We start from the raw sequence: 17,776 nt of genomic DNA, 5'->3' as shown, positions 1-17,776 counted from the left end.
TTAGTTGTCCGTGTCCCCTCCACACACACATGCCGAATGCATTGTGCTGTTACTTCAGCTGCATTATAATCTCATGGGACCATCATTTTATACGCAGTCCATCACTGGCTGAAATGTAATTCTGTAGCACAGGACTCTATAATTATTTATATTTATATGGATCTGGAGTGACTTAACAGGGGCTCTTGCTGAAGGTCTCTTGTACTACATCATGCTATACTTTGATTCATAAAGCTTTTATAATGCCTGTCTATTCTCAAGAAAACATGGATTGAAAAATCTATTGACTTCCTCTGTCATCAGCTTAGATTATCTCTATTATGGCGTTTCTCTTCCTTTACCATACCTTCACATGGTATTTAAATTTGAAATGGATGAATTTTGAACTTTCCATTGAGGAAATATTTACAGCTTAATTTGGTGTCATTTTATATTTTGGTCATTTTTAAAGTCATAGTTCTTACCCCATACTGAATTCTTTATATTTTTCAGAGTAGAAATTTAGGAATACACAGAACATATTAAGCAATGCTTCTCAGTACTATTAAACTGATTTCTATTAATATTTTATCTTTCAGTCTCTCTTACTGTGAGTGCTTTGGTTTTATTATAGGTCAGAAATTTTTAGCTGGAATCCTCAGAGCCCCAAAGGACTGAGGATTGAATTCAGCAGGTCTGTGGATCTGGGCAGAAAAAGCAATGCATCTTGATATCCATGAACATCTAACTGAAATTTGGCATTTTCTTCCATTATAAATGCAGGCAACAAACCACAGTGGTATCAGCAATATCTATGACTTTGTCACCAATAAGATTCACAGATATTTTCATATCACTTTATAGTTGTTATGAAGTTGTAATGATATCTTAAAATATCACTACATTCATCAGTACTTTAAAATAACAAAGGCTTGCTGCCAGATATTGGTAATTAATATATTAATATAAAGTCTTGCCTATTTTATTCTAAATGAGCACAATCACATGGTTTCTACAACTACAGAATGGAAGCAGAGCCTCACGCCCAATGCCCAATGATAGGGGACCCAGTGACCAACGGGGCTCCATCAACCTCTCTTCAAGCCTCCCAATAATAAACATCTGAGTAAAAACAGTGCATAGCTTCCAGACGCCTCCCCAGCTTCCCTCTCCAGATTTTTCAATCATGCTATACTTTGATTCATCTCTACATTGGTTATTGCTACTAATAAACCAGAAAGAAGCTCTGGAGTCCACGCGTCACGTGTGCCTCACAGCTCACCATGTTCCGGGTGGGGGCTCCGTGAAGATTCTTCTCTTCTCCCTCCCAAACCACGACCTACCCAAAGAATCATGCCTTTGGACGCCAGGGCAGCAAGCTCAACAGCAAAGTGAGACACCGACACCTGGCTTTGCAGGCGCAGAGTCCCTGAGCTTTCTCCGAGGTTAAACAGCTTCTTCCAGGACCCCAGCACGGATGGGGGTGTCCTGAGGGCTGACGCTGTTTAGTGATTCCTTTATTTATCACATTAAAGACTCAGGAAGGAAATCAACTGCCAGCTCCTTCAGGACGATTTTTCATATAATCTGAAAACATTTCTTTGGCGTAACTATGAGTTTGATTGCAAGGTGGTATTCAGCGCGCACATTTTTCTTACAGATAGTGAGTAGGCTCATTTTTTTTTTAAATTAAATCATAGCTGTGTACATGAATGCGATCATGGGGCACCATACACTGGTTTTATAGAAGGTTAGACACATTTTCATCACACTGGTTAACATAGCCTTCCTGGCATTTTCTTAGTTATTGTGTTAAGACATTTACATTCTACATTTACTAAGTTTCACATGTACCCTTGTAAGATGCACCACAAGTATAATCCCACCAGTAGGCTCATTTTCTTTTTTTTTTTTTTATTGTTGGGGATTCATTGAGGGTACAATAAGCCAGGTTACATTGATTGCAATTGTTAGGTAAAGTCCCTCTTGCAATCATGTCTTGCCCCCATAAAGTGTGATACACACCAAAGCCCCACCCCCTCCCTCCTTCCCTCTTTCTGCTTTTCCTCCCCCCCCATAACCTTAATTGTCATTAATTGTCCTCATATCAAAATTGAGTACATAGGATTCATGCTTCTCCATTCTTGTGATGCTTTACTAAGAATAATGTCTTCCACTTCCATCCAGGTTAATACGAAGGATGTAAAGTCTCCATTTTTTTTAATGGCTGAATAGTATTCCATGGTATACATATACCACAGCTTGTTAATCCATTCCTGGGTTGGTGGGCATTTAGGCTGTTTCCACATTTTGGCGATTGTAAATTGAGCTGCAATAAACAGTCTAGTACAAGTGTCCTTATGATAAAAGGATTTTTTTCCTTCTGGGTAGATGCCCAGTAATGGGATTGCAGGATCAAATGGGAGGTCTAGCTTGGGTGCTTTGAGGTTTCTCCATACTTCCTTCCAGAAAGGTTGTACTAGTTTGCAGTCCCACCAGCAGTGTAAAAGTGTTCCCTTCTCTCCACATCCACGCCAGCATCTGCAGTTTTGAGATTTTGTGATGTGGGCCATTCTCACTGGGGTTAGATGATATCTCAGGGTTGTTTTGATTTGCATTTCTCTAATATATAGAGATGATGAACATTTTTTCATGTGTTTGTTAGCCATTCATCTGTCATCTTTAGAGAAGGTTCTATTCATGTCTCTTGCCCATTGATACATGGGATTGTTGGCTTTTTTCATGTGGATTAATTTGAGTTCTCTATAGATCCTAGTTATCAAGCTTTTGTCTGATTGAAAATATGCAAATATCCTTTCCCATTGTGTAGGTTGTCTCTTTGCTTTGGTTATTGTGTCCTTAGCTGTACAGAAGCTTTTCAGTTTAATGAAGTCCCATTTGTTTATTTTTGTTGTTGTTGCAATTGCCAAGTCTTCTTCATGAAGTCTTTCCCCAGGCCAATATCTTCCAGTGTTTTTCCTATGCTTTCCTTGAGGATTTTTTATTGTTTCATGCCTTAAATTTAAGTCCTTTATTCATTTTGAATCAATTTTTGTGAGTGGGGAAAGGTGTGGGTCCAGTTTCAGTCTTTTACATGTAGACATCCAGTTCTCCCAACACCATTTATTGAATAGGGAGTTTTTCCCCCAAGGTATGTTTTTGTTTGATTTATCGAAGATTAGGTGCTTGTAAGATGTTAGTTTCATTTCTTGGTTTTCAATTCGATTCTAAGTGTCTATGTCTCTGTTTTTGTGCCAGTACCATGCTATCTTGACTACTATGGCTTTGTAGTACAGACTAAAATCTGGTATGCTGATGCACCCAGCTTTATTTTTATTACTAAGAACTGCCTTAGCTATATGGGTTTTTTCCGGTTCCATACAAAACTCAGAATCATTTTCTCCAAATCTTGAAAGTACGATGTTGGTATTTTGATAGGAATGGCATTGAATAGGTAGATCGCTTTGGGAAGTATAGACATTTTAACAATGTTGATTCTTCCCATCCATGAGCATGGTATGTTCTTCCATTTGTTAATATCCTCTGCTATTTCCTTTCTGAGGATTTCAAAATTTTCTTTATAGAGGTCCTTCACCTCCTTTATTAGGTATATTCCTAGGTATTTCATTTTCTTTGAAACTATGGTGAAGGGAGTTGTGTCCTTAATTAGCTTCTCATATTGACTGTTATTGGTGTATACAAAGGCTACTGACTTGTGGACATTGATTTTATACCCTGAAATATTACTGTATTTTTTGATGACTTCTAGGAGTCTTGTGGTTGAGTCTTTGGGATTCTCTAAGTATAGGATCATGTCATCAGCAAAGAGGGAGAGTTTGACCTCCTCTGCTCCCATTTGGATTCCCTTTATTTCCTTGTCTTGCCTAATTGTATTGGCTAGAACTTCCAGCACCATGTTGAATAGTAAAGGTAACAGAGGACAACCTTGTCTGGTTCCAGTTCTAAGAGGAAAAGCTTTCAGTTTTACTCCATTCAGTAAAATACTAGCTGTGGGTTTGTCATAGATAGCTTCAATCAGTTTTAGAAATGTGCCACCTATGCCTATACTCTTCAGTGTTCTAATTAGAAAAGGATGCTGGATTTTATCAAATGCTTTTTCTGCATCTATTGAGAGGATCATGTGATCTTTATTTTTGCCTCTGTTAATATGGTGGATAACGTTTATGGACTTGCGTATGTTAAACCAGCCTTGCATCCCTGGGATGAAGCCTACTTGATCATGATGAATGACTTTTTTGATGATAAGCTGTAATCTATTGGCTAGGATTTTGTTGAGAATTTTTGCATCTATATTCATGAGTGAGATTGGTCTGAAATTCTCCTTTTTGTTTGGGTCTTTTCCTGGTTTTGGTATCAGGGTGATGTTTGCTTCATAGAATGTGTTGGGGAAGATTCCTTCTTCCTCAATTTTTTGGAATAATTTCTGAAGTACAGGAATAAGCTCTTCCTTGAAGGTTTGATAGCATTCTGGTGTGAAGCCATCTGGACCAGGGCATTTTTTGGTTGGAAGATTTTTTATTGTTTCTTTGATCTCAGTGCTTGAAATTGGTCTGTTCAGGAGCTCTATCTCTTCCTGGCTAAGTCTAGGGAGAGGGTGTGATTCCAAATATTGATCCATTTCCTTCACATTGTCAAATTTCTGGGCATAGAGTTTCTGGTAGTATTCAGAGATGATCTCTTGTATCTCTGTGGGATCAGTTGTTATTTCCCCTTTATCACTTCTGATTGAGATTACTAGAGATTTTACTTTTCTATTTCTAGTTAGTCTGGCCAATGGTTTATCTATTTTATTTATTTTTTCAAAAAACCAACTCCTTGTTTCATTAATTTTCTGAAGGATTCTTTTCTTTTCAATTTCATTGATCTCTGATTTGATTTTGGATATTTCTTTTCTTCTACTGAGTTTAGGCTTAGATTGTTCTTCTTTTTCCAAATCCATAAGATGGCTTGTGAAATTGTTGATGTGCTCTCTTTCTGTTTTTCGAATGTAGGCATCTAAAGCGATGAATTTTCCTCTCAAAACTGCTTTTGCAGTATCCCACAGGTTTTGGTAGCTTGTGTCTTCATTGGTGTTATGCTGAAGGAAGTTAGTGATTTCCTGTTTGATTTCTTCCTGCACCCATCTGTTATTCAACAGAAGATTGTTTAATTTCCATGCCTTTGGGTGGGGTCGAGCATTTTTGTTAGAGTTGAGTTCCACCTTTAGTGCCTTATGGTCTGAGAAGATAGAAGATAAAATTTCAATTCTTTTGATTCTGTTGATATTTGTTTTGTGTCCCAGGATATGATCAATTTTGGAGAATGTTCCCTGGGGTGATGAGAAGAATGTATATTCTTTATCTTTGGGATGCAGTGTTCTATATGCGTCTATCAAGCACAGTTGTTCTAGGGTCTCATTTAAATCTCTTATATCTTTGTTTAATTTCTGTTTAGAGGATCTGTCCAGCTCTGTAAGAGGAGTGTTAAAGTCCCCTGTTATTATGGTGTTATCAGATGTCATATTGCTCAGACTGAGTAAGGTCTGTTTCAAGAATCTGGGAGCATTTAAATTGGGTGCATAAATATTTAGAATTGAATCATCTTCTTGTTGTATTTTTCCCTTGACCAATATAAAGTGACCATCTTTGTCTTTTTTGACTTTAGTTGCTTTAAATCCACATGTATCTGAAAATAAGATTGCAACTCCTCTTTTCTTCTGAATTCCATTTGCCTGAAAAATTGTCTTCCAACCCTTGACTCAGAGCTTTAATTTGTCTTTTGAAGCCAGGTGTGTTTCTTGCAGACAGCAAATGGATGGCTTGTGTTTTTTAATCCAGTCAACCAATCATGTCTCTTTAGTGGAGAATTCAGGCCATTAACATTTATTGAGATAAGTGTGGTAGTATTCTATTCATCTTATTTTGTGAGAGTCCATTGCTTAGTTTTATCTTTTGCATCAGTGTGGAGGTTAGGTTCTGTCCTTTAATTTCTGAGTTCTTACTTTGCTGCTGATCCATTGTGGTGGTCAGTGTGCAGAACAGGTTGAAGTATTTCCTGTAGAGCTGGTCTTGTTGTGGCGAATTTCCTCAGTGTTTGTATATCCACAAATGATTTGATTTCTCTGTCAATTTTTAAGCTTAGCTTAGGAGGGTACAGAATTCTGGGCTAGAAATTGTTCTGTTTAAGTAGATTAAAGGTAGATGACCATTGTCTTCTTGCTTGGAAAGTTTCATTAGAGAAGTCTGCGGTCACTCTGATGGATTTGCCCCTGTAGGTCAACTGGCGCTTACTCCTGGCAGCTTGCAGAGTCTTTTCTTTTGTCTTGACTTTGGACAGGTTCATCACAATGTGTCTTGGAGTAGCTTGGTTAGAGTTGAGGAGACCTGGGGTCCGATATCCCTGTGAAAGCAGTGTGTCAGAATCTTTGGTGATATTTGGGAAATTTTCTTTTATAATATTCTCTAGTATGGCTTCCATTCCTCTGGGGCATTCTTCTTCCCCTTCTGGGATTCCTATAACTCGTGTGTTGGAACGCTTCATAAAGTCCCATAATTCTGACAGTGAATGTTCTGCTTTCTCTCTCTTCTTTTCTGCCTCTTTTACTGTCTGAGTTATCTCAAGAACTTTGTCTTCTACCTCTGAAATTCTTTCTTCTGCATGGTCTAACCTGTTGCTGATACTTTCCATTGCATCTTTAAGTTCTCTAATTGACTGTTTCAGTTCATTCAGCTCTGCTATATCCTTTTTATATTCTTCATATCGTTCATCTCTTATTTGATTCTGTTTTTGGATTTCCTTTTGGTTATTTTCCACTTTATTAGCAGTTTCTTTCATTGTTTCCATCATTTCTTTCATTGTTTTCATCATGTGTATTCTAAATTCCCTTTCTGTCATTCCTCACATTTCTTTACAGGTGGAATCCTCTGCCATAGCTACCTCATGGTCCCTTGGCGGGGTTGTTCTGGACTGGTTCTTCATGTTGCCTGGAGTCTTCTGTTGATTCTTCCTCATGAGTGATTTCTTTTATCTGTTTCCTTGCCCTAATTTTCCTTTCACTTCCTCTTGCTCTTTAAGTTCTCGTGCCTGTGGACTAAGGGTTAGATGAGTCCTTTTGGTACAGGACCAGAAGGGTGAGAAGGTTGAAGAGCAAGAAAAGTAGGCTCATTTTCTAAAATCAATTTTCCCTTGGAAAGTATGATCATTCCCTGGCTGTATTTATTTTATGTGTGTGCTCTGTCCATCGCCTTCCGGGACCCCAGGCCCCTCCAGAATGTATAGTTCGTTGGAACAGGAGACAGACAGCTACCCTGGTGCCTCTCAGGGACTGCCCCATGGGAACTGCTCAGAAAGTATGTGTCAAAGGAACGAATGGAATAGGTTGAAAGATAAGCCTCAACGCTGCCCCATTTCACGTTGGTATTCTAGCTACTATGGAGATGGCACTTTTTAAAGCCCACTGTCATCTTCCTAATGGGATGGATACAAGGCGAACTTCTCAGCAAGGGGGCTCTGGGAAAGAGTTATCCTTCCAGGCTTTTAATCATCCCTTCAGCTCAGACAGCAACAATAAACAACATCTCGGGAGTCAGTCTTCCTGAAAAATTCTTCCCCATGTGTCTGCCAAAACCCTTGGAACTTCATATTGAACAGATGAAGGCAGTGACAATTTTTCTAACTCTGAAATGATCTTACTAGTGAATTCCTGGGAAGAATTCCAGCTTGTTGAACCATCATCCTTACCTGGCCCAGGTTTTTAGAATCAGTTTTCACATCGGAGTTACCTTACTTAGGAGTTCAACTTGAGGGAAAACAATTTCCAAATTTCAAATTTCCATGAATTTAAAGCTTAGTTGAAATATTCTAATAGGGTCACCCTTGGTCCCCCAAGTCTCACTGGTCTTTCTTGGGCCTGGTGGGAGGGCAACATACCTGCAGGGCGGCTAGAAGGATGCCACAGGCGATGGAGACACTGATCTCGTTGTAGTAATGGACCTTTTTCTTGCCATTTGCAGCAATCCCATGTACTTGTTTGAAAATGAGAATCAAAACAGGGGCAGTGTCCAAGTACTCTTTAATCCAGTTGGTTCTGGGGGGAGAAAAGAGATTCCAGAGAATATCAGCTCTTATTCTTGGTTCTGTTTTTACAATTTTAGCATATTAATGTAAAAGTCATAACATATTTACTTCTTTTGCATATTAGAAATTGAAAAGGTATAGAATTTTTGTTTGTGCCTTGTTCATGTTTTCCTGTTGAAGGAGCTTAGGAAATTTCACCCCAAAATATAACTCATTGATATAAAGAGTAATCTGAGTTAAAGATCAATAGACCCTTGGAAGGGGCTTTCCCTCCATCTGCATAACCAGAAGGACTCATCAAAAGAGCAAAAGACTTCCCTTACCCTCCCTATTATCTCAATAAATTGCTGGAAAGAATATCTGGAACGAAACCATACCTAGTCCAAATCATTTTATTATTTTATTTATGTATTTATTTATTTAGTTAGTTTGAGGCAGAGTCTCACTCTATAGCCCTGGGTAGAGTACCATGGTGTTAGCTCACAGCAACCTCAAACTCTTGGGCTTAAGAGTTCCTCTTGCCTTACCTTCCTGAGCAACTGGTTCTACAGGTGCCCACTACACACTCACCTAATTTTTTTTCTATTTTTAGTAAAGATGAGGTCTTGCTTTCTCAGGCTGGTCTCGAACTCCTGAGCTCAAGGGATCCTCCTGCCTTGCCTTCCCAGAGTGCTACAGGTATGAGCCATCAGCACCCAGCCTGGCCCAAATCATTTTATTTTATTTTATTTTTTATGTTTTTTTTTTTTTTTTTGAGACAAAGCCCCAGGTAGAGTTCTGTGGCATCATAGCTCACAGCAACATCAAATTCCTGGGCTCAGGTAATCCTTTTGCATCTGCCTCTGAGCAGCTGGGACTGCAGGCTCCTGCCACAATGCCTGGCTGCCTATATCATTTTAAATATAAGCCCTTTGTCTCAGTTAATTTACAAGTCAGTCTGTTTCCCATCCATTCACTCTTCCTAGCAACAATTTATTACACCTAAACAGAATTACCTATATTTCCCATCTGCCTTTTTCCTCTAAAATGAGGGTATAAAAACTTCTGTACCCCACTGGGATATCAGATAATCACTCTGTGATTCTTCCCATGCGCACAGTAATAAACTTTTCTCTTATTAATCTGCCTTAATTGTGAGTTGATCTTTCAGTGAACTTTCAGGAGAAAGGGGACGTTTCCCCTCACCCCCACACTGTCCAAGATCATTCAATTTAATGAACATGTATTAACAAGTGCTGAGTGCAGCAAGGCTGGGGAAATGCTGGAAGGCACAAGGATCCTGTAACTCAGAGTGCACTAAGCCAACATTGAGTGAAAATGAAACCTGGCCAATGCTGTCCAAGAAACAAGTGTGTGTAGGGACCCTCAAAACTGAAATGTTAATTCTGAATAAGAAGATTGAAAGAAAATTCCCAGAAAAGGCCTCAAGGCACTGAAGACCAGGCAGAGAAGGGGTCTGGGGAAGGCATCCTGGGCAGAGCCAGGAGATGAGCAGAAGTGGGACAGGTGCAGGACTGAGGGAGGGACAGAGGCCAGAGTGGACAGGATCCAGGATAGGAGCCAGAGAGGAAGAGACCAGATGACAGTGAGGTTTAGCTGAAATCGTAGGCAGGTGGACGGCAGTGCAGTTTGCCCAGTTACAGAAAGAAGGGAAAGAACTTTCCCGGGACTGGGAGGTCACTCATGGGAGGTTTAGACATTTTCATTTTCCAGCTTAGAACATCTCTTTCTTGGCAGAAATTTTGGCAGAAATTTCATTCTAACACAGATATTCCAAAGGGAGTCAGGCAACCCCATATACTGGAATTTTCCTTAGGATATATCGTTTCATTGTTAGCAAGAGTTGGTCACCATTCATTTCATTTCTGGCCTAGTTACAGCTTTGCTGTTTTGAAAGCACACTGAACTCTGTGTATTTTTTCCACGGTTCCTCTTAGACTAGTAACGTCTACAGGTTACACTTGCAAAGCTACTTTACCAAACTTCAGCCTGCTTAGTCACCCTTGACTGCCATGGATTCTTTTCTCCTTACAGAAAGGGAGAAAGGTTAATGGTTTTGAAGATCCACTCTGGAGCCAGACAAGCTTGGCCATGTCGGGCCACTTACCCTCCCACAGCTCAGTTCCTCCTATGCCAAATGTCCTGTGGAAAATGTGCTGTTGTGCACCCAGCCCCCATGGTCATTGTGAGGGTAAAATTAATTAAACCATATAAAGAGGCTTTCAATAATGCAAACATTGAGAATTCTAAATCGTGGAAGTATAAATAGAGAAGAATCCTTTTTAATCCACCTTCCTGAACACTCTCCATTTCCTTTTTGGCACCAGGGACAGTTTTAACATGGGGGAGACATTGGATTCGCATAAGGAGCGTGCACCCTAAGTCCCTCACGTGCAGTTTACAGGAGAGTCTAATGCTGCCACTGCTCTGACAGTAGGTGGAGCTCAGAGGTTGCTGCAAGCGAGGGGGAGCGCTGAAGATACAGACAAAGCTTCGCTCACTGGCTCACACTCACCTCGTGCTGTGCAGTCCAGTTCCTACCCGGCCATGGACCAGTACCAGTCCGTGTCCTGGAGGCTGGGGACACACTAACTGTGTCTTCAGTGCCTGGAGCAGACCAGGGATGCTGCTCTCCAGGGCACCCAGCAATTCCACAGCTCCCCGTTGAGCAGAAAGTTATCAAGAGACTTTGTGTGAGTTCCCCAAATTGGGTTCTAGTAGATAAACCTGTATTCTGTATAGGTACTTCCATGATTTAAAATTCTGATGTTTGTATTGTAAAGGAAAAATAAAAATCTCAGGAGTCCCTAAAGCCCATTCTGCCAAAAGGGAGAGCTAAGCCTGGCAACTGAGTGACACAAGCACCCCCATCCTCTTGGAATTGCCCTTTACAAATGAGTAAAGGGTTGCAATAAACATTCTGGTATAATTAAAAAAAAAATTAGTAAAGGGTGAGGCATGACTGTGGTAAGGGCCAGAACTTTGCAAAGGCACAGGGATAGCTAAAAATAATAACCACCCACTGTGTCCTAGTTTGCTTTCCTATAATTGCTACTCAGGAGACACATAGCTGATGGTCATAAAGATTCTTAACTTTCTCCACAGATAACTTCAAAACTGAAGGGTAGTTTTGGAGATGTCTTCCAGGACTGGCTGACAGCCGCCCCCCATCACCAGTGACCCATACCAAGGAACTACCTCAACTTGTATTGCTGTCCCCACCCAGGAACAGACTCAGCATGAGAAGATGATTTCTAAACCCCTATAATTTTGCCCCAAATCTAGCCAATTAACAGACCCAATTGCCTAATCCTTTGCCTGCAAAACTATCTTTGAAAACCTTTCTCCCAAATTGTCAGGGAGGTGGCTTTGAGGAATTCCTCCTGTCTCCTCTCAGCACTCCGTTAGCTAAAACTCTTTCTCCACTGCACCTCTGTCTCGGAGTATCGGCGCTTCTCTGTTCAGCAAAGTTTTCTAAAAACTGGTTGTTTATAAAATGAGAAGGAAAGAAAACTGATAATTAAAATCCTAGGTGGTAATGGCTATTTCAGATAGATGAGAGGTGTATATAAGATGCTTCCAGCACACAGGTGAGGGGGCAATTAATTCTTCACTGCTGAGGACCGTGACAGGAACAATAGTATTTTATAGGCACTGTGCACACCTGGAGTACAGCATCTCTTCAAGTACAGAGACTCAACTCAGCTTTTACCTATCCCAGTTTTTTCCATGAATATTCAGTAAGACTTGTATAATAGTTATTACTATCCCCACACTTCATCCAGAGCAAAGTGTAAGTGACAACTCCGTAAGACATCAATCTTGTCCTCTGGTCCCAAATAACTGAAAAAGGAGCAAGGTCAAGAGGCCACCTTTTCATCAGATCCATTCTAACCAGTGAAATGTCACTTCAGTCCCCTAAAAGTGAGATCCCATTATTCGTCCTTTCTTTGGGTTGTGCCACTGTGGGGTGTTGGGTGACTGGTGTCGAATGGGCCACTGGAGGCCCACAGCGGAGAGACAGAGGCATTAAGTATCTCTCCTGGGCATTGAGAGTGCCAAGACCTCAAGCCGGACCTGCAGGGCCCCTGGAGAGGTCAGGGCCACTGTCACTACCTGCCATGCCCCTCACACTCAGCCTAGGAAGTGTGGGGGCAGGGAAGGCCATGGCCTTGGAGGCACTGTGGTGAAACTAGCCACGCTGAGGTCCCTGCCACTTCTCTCCTGGAGATGAGGGGGCCTACAAAGTTACTAACGCCTCACAGGGAGCCCACTGGTGCCAAACTTGTCCTAAAACTAAATCCTGCTTCATCAAATCATTTGGAAGACCTGATCACTTTAGCAAAACGTAACCTGCTTCACTCAAGATCATGAGAAGTATGTCATAATCCTAGGCTCCAAGATGAGTGTACAGTCATTTCTTGAAGTTTACTTGACTAAGCAATAATTTGGGTCACAGCCTATTGATTTAGCAAAGAATCTTATGGCAATACAGGGGCAGGGCCTGATGCAGTGTTCATGATTCCGCCCAGAGACACAAACACACTTTTTAACAATCAAATCAGGAAATGGCAGTGGCAGTTCTTTCATTTTAAGAGGCCAACCAGACATCCCAAATGTCACCAACTTGTGTACCTCAGTTTCTTCAGGTCCGAAACCCATTGGTGCCCCATTCTCTTCACGTAGTTTACCTCTTCTTCCTCCTCAATGATCTGGCGAATCTCGTGTTTCATGTCTGGGTCCTTCACAACCACGAAGGTCCAGGGCTCTGTGTGCGCCCCACTGGGGGCTGTCCCTGTCACCCATTAAATCAAATCCAGAAATTAAAGCTGCAGGAGACTGTTAGTTAAGACTCCATATAATTAAAGCTTGCTCAGAATGAAGTTAGGTAACCTGAAAAACGCAGTGCTTGGCAGGGGGCTCTGGCATGAGCTGCTGACTCCATGCTGGTCAGCGTCTTCCAGATGTCTCCGAACTGACTTATCAAGATACGACCAGCACTGCTTGGGCTGTGGGCACCTATCCTTGCTTCTCTAATTACATGAGCGAGAGCATCCCTAACTAACTACACCATGACCACCAAGGAGAAAAACTCCAAGGGCAAATTGTAACAGCCAGAATTCTCCAAACTGTCATCCATTTTGATAGACTTGAAAAAGGATAATGTCATGAAGCTTATGAGAAATGGCAAATTGTATTTGGTAAAATGGTTTTTAAAACACTCCTTAAAAGGTGACTAAACTATAAATGGCTTCATGATTCTTTCAAAGCTCTGAGTGTGACACTGTGAAGTTTGTGGTCTCGTTGGGGACACACAGTGTTGGGAAACCTTTGGCTTTGGGCACTCAGCATGCAAACCTGTGCATCTTTCACCCCTCAAGGGCCCTGGGAATCCTCGGTCCACACTTGAATCAGTTCTGGTGTTCCAGGACAAAGCTCCACAAGGCATCACCTTCATACAAGGAGCTTAAATTCTCTTGAGATTCCAGAGACAGCTTGGGCCAGCTTCTGGCCTGGGTGTCACCTCTTGGTCCTAGAGAAGCCCAACTATTCCCAAGGACAAACAGCAGTGACCCATGGTTGGGATATATCAGAAACACTGATTCCTTCCTTCCTTATTCCTTTTTAATGGAATAAATTCTACTTCTGGAAGGCATAAGGTCTCAGACTCTCGATGGGGTTTTTACTTACCACAAACTACTTCACTACTGTAAGTCCAGAAAATGTAAGTCAAAAGGAAAACCTAAGGCCCAAATTCCTACACAGAATGATTCTGGTTAACTTTGTGCCCATTTTATTTTTCTACTAAATATTTGTATCTCTAAATACAAGAAATAAATTTCTCCCTAATGTTTCAAGTTGTGCCAAATTTACCTTAATGTAATATATGTACATGCATATACATATGGACTCAATAATCTAGTGCATTTATATCCTTAATGAGAACAAATATCTTATTCTTGCTTCTTTCAAAGTTGAATAATGTATTCACAATGGGCATACTATAATTTCTACAAATAAGCTTAAAATCTGATTTACATAAGAATAAGACCCCAATCAGAGGAGACTCTCAAACTGGGGGCTTTCTCTTCTGTACCCCTCCCTTTTTCTGTAGCTATGTATTTATTTATTTTACCTGTGAGAAGATATTACTTATGTTTAAAATGGGTTTGTCTTTCTTTGTGTTACTTTATAAATTCACACCAGTAAATTTTGCTAGTTCATTAGAATTCTGAAGAGCATCGTAGTGTGTAATATGAGAAATGTTCTTCCAAAGACCAACCTGTGAGTGTGCGTGTGTGAGAGTGTGTGTGGGAGAAAGAGAGCGTGTGTATTTTAGGGGGAGGGGAATAAAAAGGGTGTTTCCCTTTGAATATATAATGGTATGTTTAGAAATCTTGCTTTGAAATAAAAGCTCGTAAAACTGAATGATTTCAGGAGTTTTGAACTATTGTCACATCTGCTTGCAAGAGCTCATAATACTCAAAATGTAGAAAGTAGAAATCATTGTTTCTGGCAGTCACTCCACACTTGGGTGAGACTTTGTAGGTAAACACGTCGCTACAGCTGTCATTTACGGTTTGGACTTCAATGTTTTCTAATGTTGGAGTCACACCAGTAAGGCAGCTGACCTTCTCAGAGACGGATGTGCAATTACAAACCTGCAGCTTTGATGACATTGTCAATGACTTCTGTTGGGATTTGCTCATTACTTATGAACCGGACTGATCGTCTCTTATTGAGAAGTTCATAAAATTCCTGGGATCTCCTAACCATTTCCTTCTCAGGATAGCGGGTGTGGGAAAATGGAATGTGTTCAACATTTTCCTCTGATTCTTGCCACTCATCAGCATCTGCAAATAAGAACAAGAAAGGTAGCTAATTAAATGATCTCTCTTGGTCAAAAGGTGGCTAGTGGGCAGAGGAGATAAAGTTCTCAAAAATGTCTGCAGGGTTATGAGCTAAAAACAACACAAAACAAAAGGACCGACATAAAGCCCCTATGTTCAGGGCTTCTCATATCTTAAAACCAAGCCTAATTTATATTCACATAATTCTAAAATTCTTGTAACAAAGGGCTCTCCTACTCTCTATCTCCCTAAACCAAACCTATTCGACCTGGCAAATAAATCTCCACCATGCAGACAAGTGACCATAGGTTCCTAAACAGGAGTAATTTTTGTTTCGCCGGCCATATTTGACTCCTCCCTCAACCACACAGTTACCTCCATCCTCTGTGCCTCCTACTTCCCGGTCAACCAATCCGAGCTCATCTCCTAACTCCTCCTCTCCAACTAGCACTCAGTTCTTCCTATGGTCTCTCAGTCCACTTCCAATTGCTCCAAGAAACTCTTCCAGACTTCTTTACTCCTTTCTCCCTCCAGCTCCTCCATATAATAATCCTACAGTACCACTGTATAACAATGTATTACTATATCCTATCAACTTACCTAGCATAATGTTTTTATTATTTTAACCAATACCCTAACCTCTAATGAGTGCAAACAAGTGTGGGAGAGGTGAAAGAGGCAGCAAATCAATTTCACATATCAATAAGCATCCTACAGGTGACACTACAGTCCCTAACTCCCAGCCAAATTAGAATTATAATAATAATACTAAGAAAAAATAGAAACATTTTTATTACCTACATTCTTTGTGGACTTAGAGCTTCCACCAAAAAGGCTATCAATTATAATAAATTACAGGAAATCATACAAGATAAATCAAAAAAATCCTTCAGCTTTCCTCCAACACCTTACCAAGGCTTCTATTAAATATACTAACTTAAATCTTGAAACAATAGATGGGAAAAACATTCTCGTAACTTATTCCTTTAACCAAAGTTACCCTGACATCAAACTTAAGCTAAAGTGCTTGGAGCATGGACCCCTGATGCCCTAGGCTGTAATTTTAAACACAGCCTTTAAAGTTTACACGGGATGAGATGATATTTTCCGAAGGGAAAATAAAAAATCTGAAACCCAAAATTATCAAATACTAGCTCAAAACATTACAGTGTCTTTAAGGCCATCATTCCTAACCTACCTAAGTAATCAGGGACCAAAGACAGCTTCATGACTCAACCACCTGAATCATACTACAAATACAATGGAGAAGGCCACTGGGTAATACGTTGCCCCAATCCCAACCTCTGCCATGGCCATTCCCTCTCTGCAAAAAAAGGGTCACTGGAAGGCCGACTGCCCCTTGGCTCAGAGAGGACCTGAGGCCAGCCAACCTATAGCACCTACAAGCAGACTTACTGCGAATTACCTCTTCTGAAGACTAACGGGACCCTGGCTTCTTTTGCCCAATGAAGATTACCTCTACGGAGCCAAGAGTAACCCTGATGGTGGCAGGTAGAATGATCACCTTTCTATTAGACACAAAAACTAGCATCTCAGTTATTAAAGAGTTCAGTGGTCCTACCTCCCTGTCGCCCACCTCTATTGTTGGGAGTAAAGGTTTTTTTCCCACCATCTACATCAAACTCCTTTTTTACGCCGCATAATTGGCAATTTCTCATATATACATTCCTTTTTAATGTTACCTTCCTGTCCAGTTCCCCTTCTGGAACGTAACATACTTTCCAAATTAAGTACCACCCTAACTTTTGATCTTAAATTGATAAATGCTGACCCATCTCTCTCTGCCTCACTCTGCCTCATCCTTTCCCAAGCTATAAAAAACTCGTTGCCCTAGCCCATTCCACCAGAGCAAGTAAATCCTAAAATTTAAGATACTAAAACCCTTTCAATTGCCTCCTGCCCTCCAATTCTTATTAAACTAAAAAATCCCTCTATTTTTCCTTCTCAACATCAATATCTACTTTCCAATCTAATCTCCTAGAACTCCAACCTATTATACAAGATCTCCTAAACAAAAAAAAAAAAGTTTTTACAACCTGCCCATTCACCATATAATACTCCCATACTAGCAATTAAAAAACCTAATGACACCTATCACTTAATACAAAATCTAAAATTCATTAACTCTACGCTCATTCCCTTACATCCTAATTGCCAGAACCTATTTGCCCTCATATAGACTGACCCTACTTCTCAGACTCCCTCCCAACTTACTTAAACTATACTCCCCCAGGGATTTCATGACAGCCCCCACTTACTTGGCCAAACATTAGCACGAGACCTCCAATTCTATAATCCCTCTCCTTCAACCTTAATTCAGTATGTCGATAACCTCCTACTCTATAATCCCACCGTACATGACTCTAAGCAAAACACCTATTCCCTCCTTAATTTCCTTGCAAATAGGAGATATCATATCTCTCCCTCAAAAGTTCAATTATTCCAACAGAAAATCACATACCTTAATATCCTTTTATCTCCAAACTTCAAAACTATTACCATAGACAAAAAGCCTTCTTCGCAACTTTCCTCTACCCACCACAAAACAAGAACTCCTCTCCTTTTTAGGGTTAGCTGGATACCTCAGAGCATGAATTCCCAACTTTTCTCTCCTAACTACTCCTTCATATGATACTACTCAAAATAACCCTCATAAGCCTCTCCTAACCTCCATTTCCAGTTCTTTTAAATCTCTACAGCATGCTTTATTAAAAGCTCCAGCCCTCCACCTTCCTAATCTTTCTCACCACTTCCTCCTATATATTTAAAAAAACCATGTATTTTCTCTTGATGTACTTAAAAATCAACTAGGCCCCACCTTTACTCCAGTTACTTATCTCTCAAAACAG

General features: G+C 40.5%; 1 protein-coding gene across 3 annotated transcripts in view; it reads right to left on the bottom strand.

The window, feature by feature from the left end:
• The window catches only part of IYD (iodotyrosine deiodinase), a 50,062-nt gene that overhangs the window by 2,366 nt on the left and 29,920 nt on the right, over positions 1-17,776 (bottom strand). For 2 of the 3 annotated variants that reach the window (XM_053592006.1, XM_053592007.1), the window contains exons 2-4: positions 14,718-14,909; positions 12,691-12,850; positions 7,909-8,065 (exon numbers count right to left, since the gene is read on the bottom strand). In XM_053592006.1, the coding sequence (XP_053447981.1) occupies positions 7,909-8,065; positions 12,691-12,850; positions 14,718-14,909 (509 nt within the window). Of the gene's footprint in view, positions 1-7,908; positions 8,066-12,690; positions 12,851-14,717; positions 14,910-17,776 lie in introns of those variants that run through there. The other variant, XM_053592009.1, reaches the window with a different exon arrangement.

Source organism: Nycticebus coucang, chromosome 5 (assembly GCF_027406575.1).
Source record: "Nycticebus coucang isolate mNycCou1 chromosome 5, mNycCou1.pri, whole genome shotgun sequence".
Classification (NCBI taxonomy): Eukaryota; Metazoa; Chordata; class Mammalia; order Primates; family Lorisidae; genus Nycticebus; species Nycticebus coucang.
This window is presented reverse-complemented; position numbering and strand designations above follow the sequence as displayed.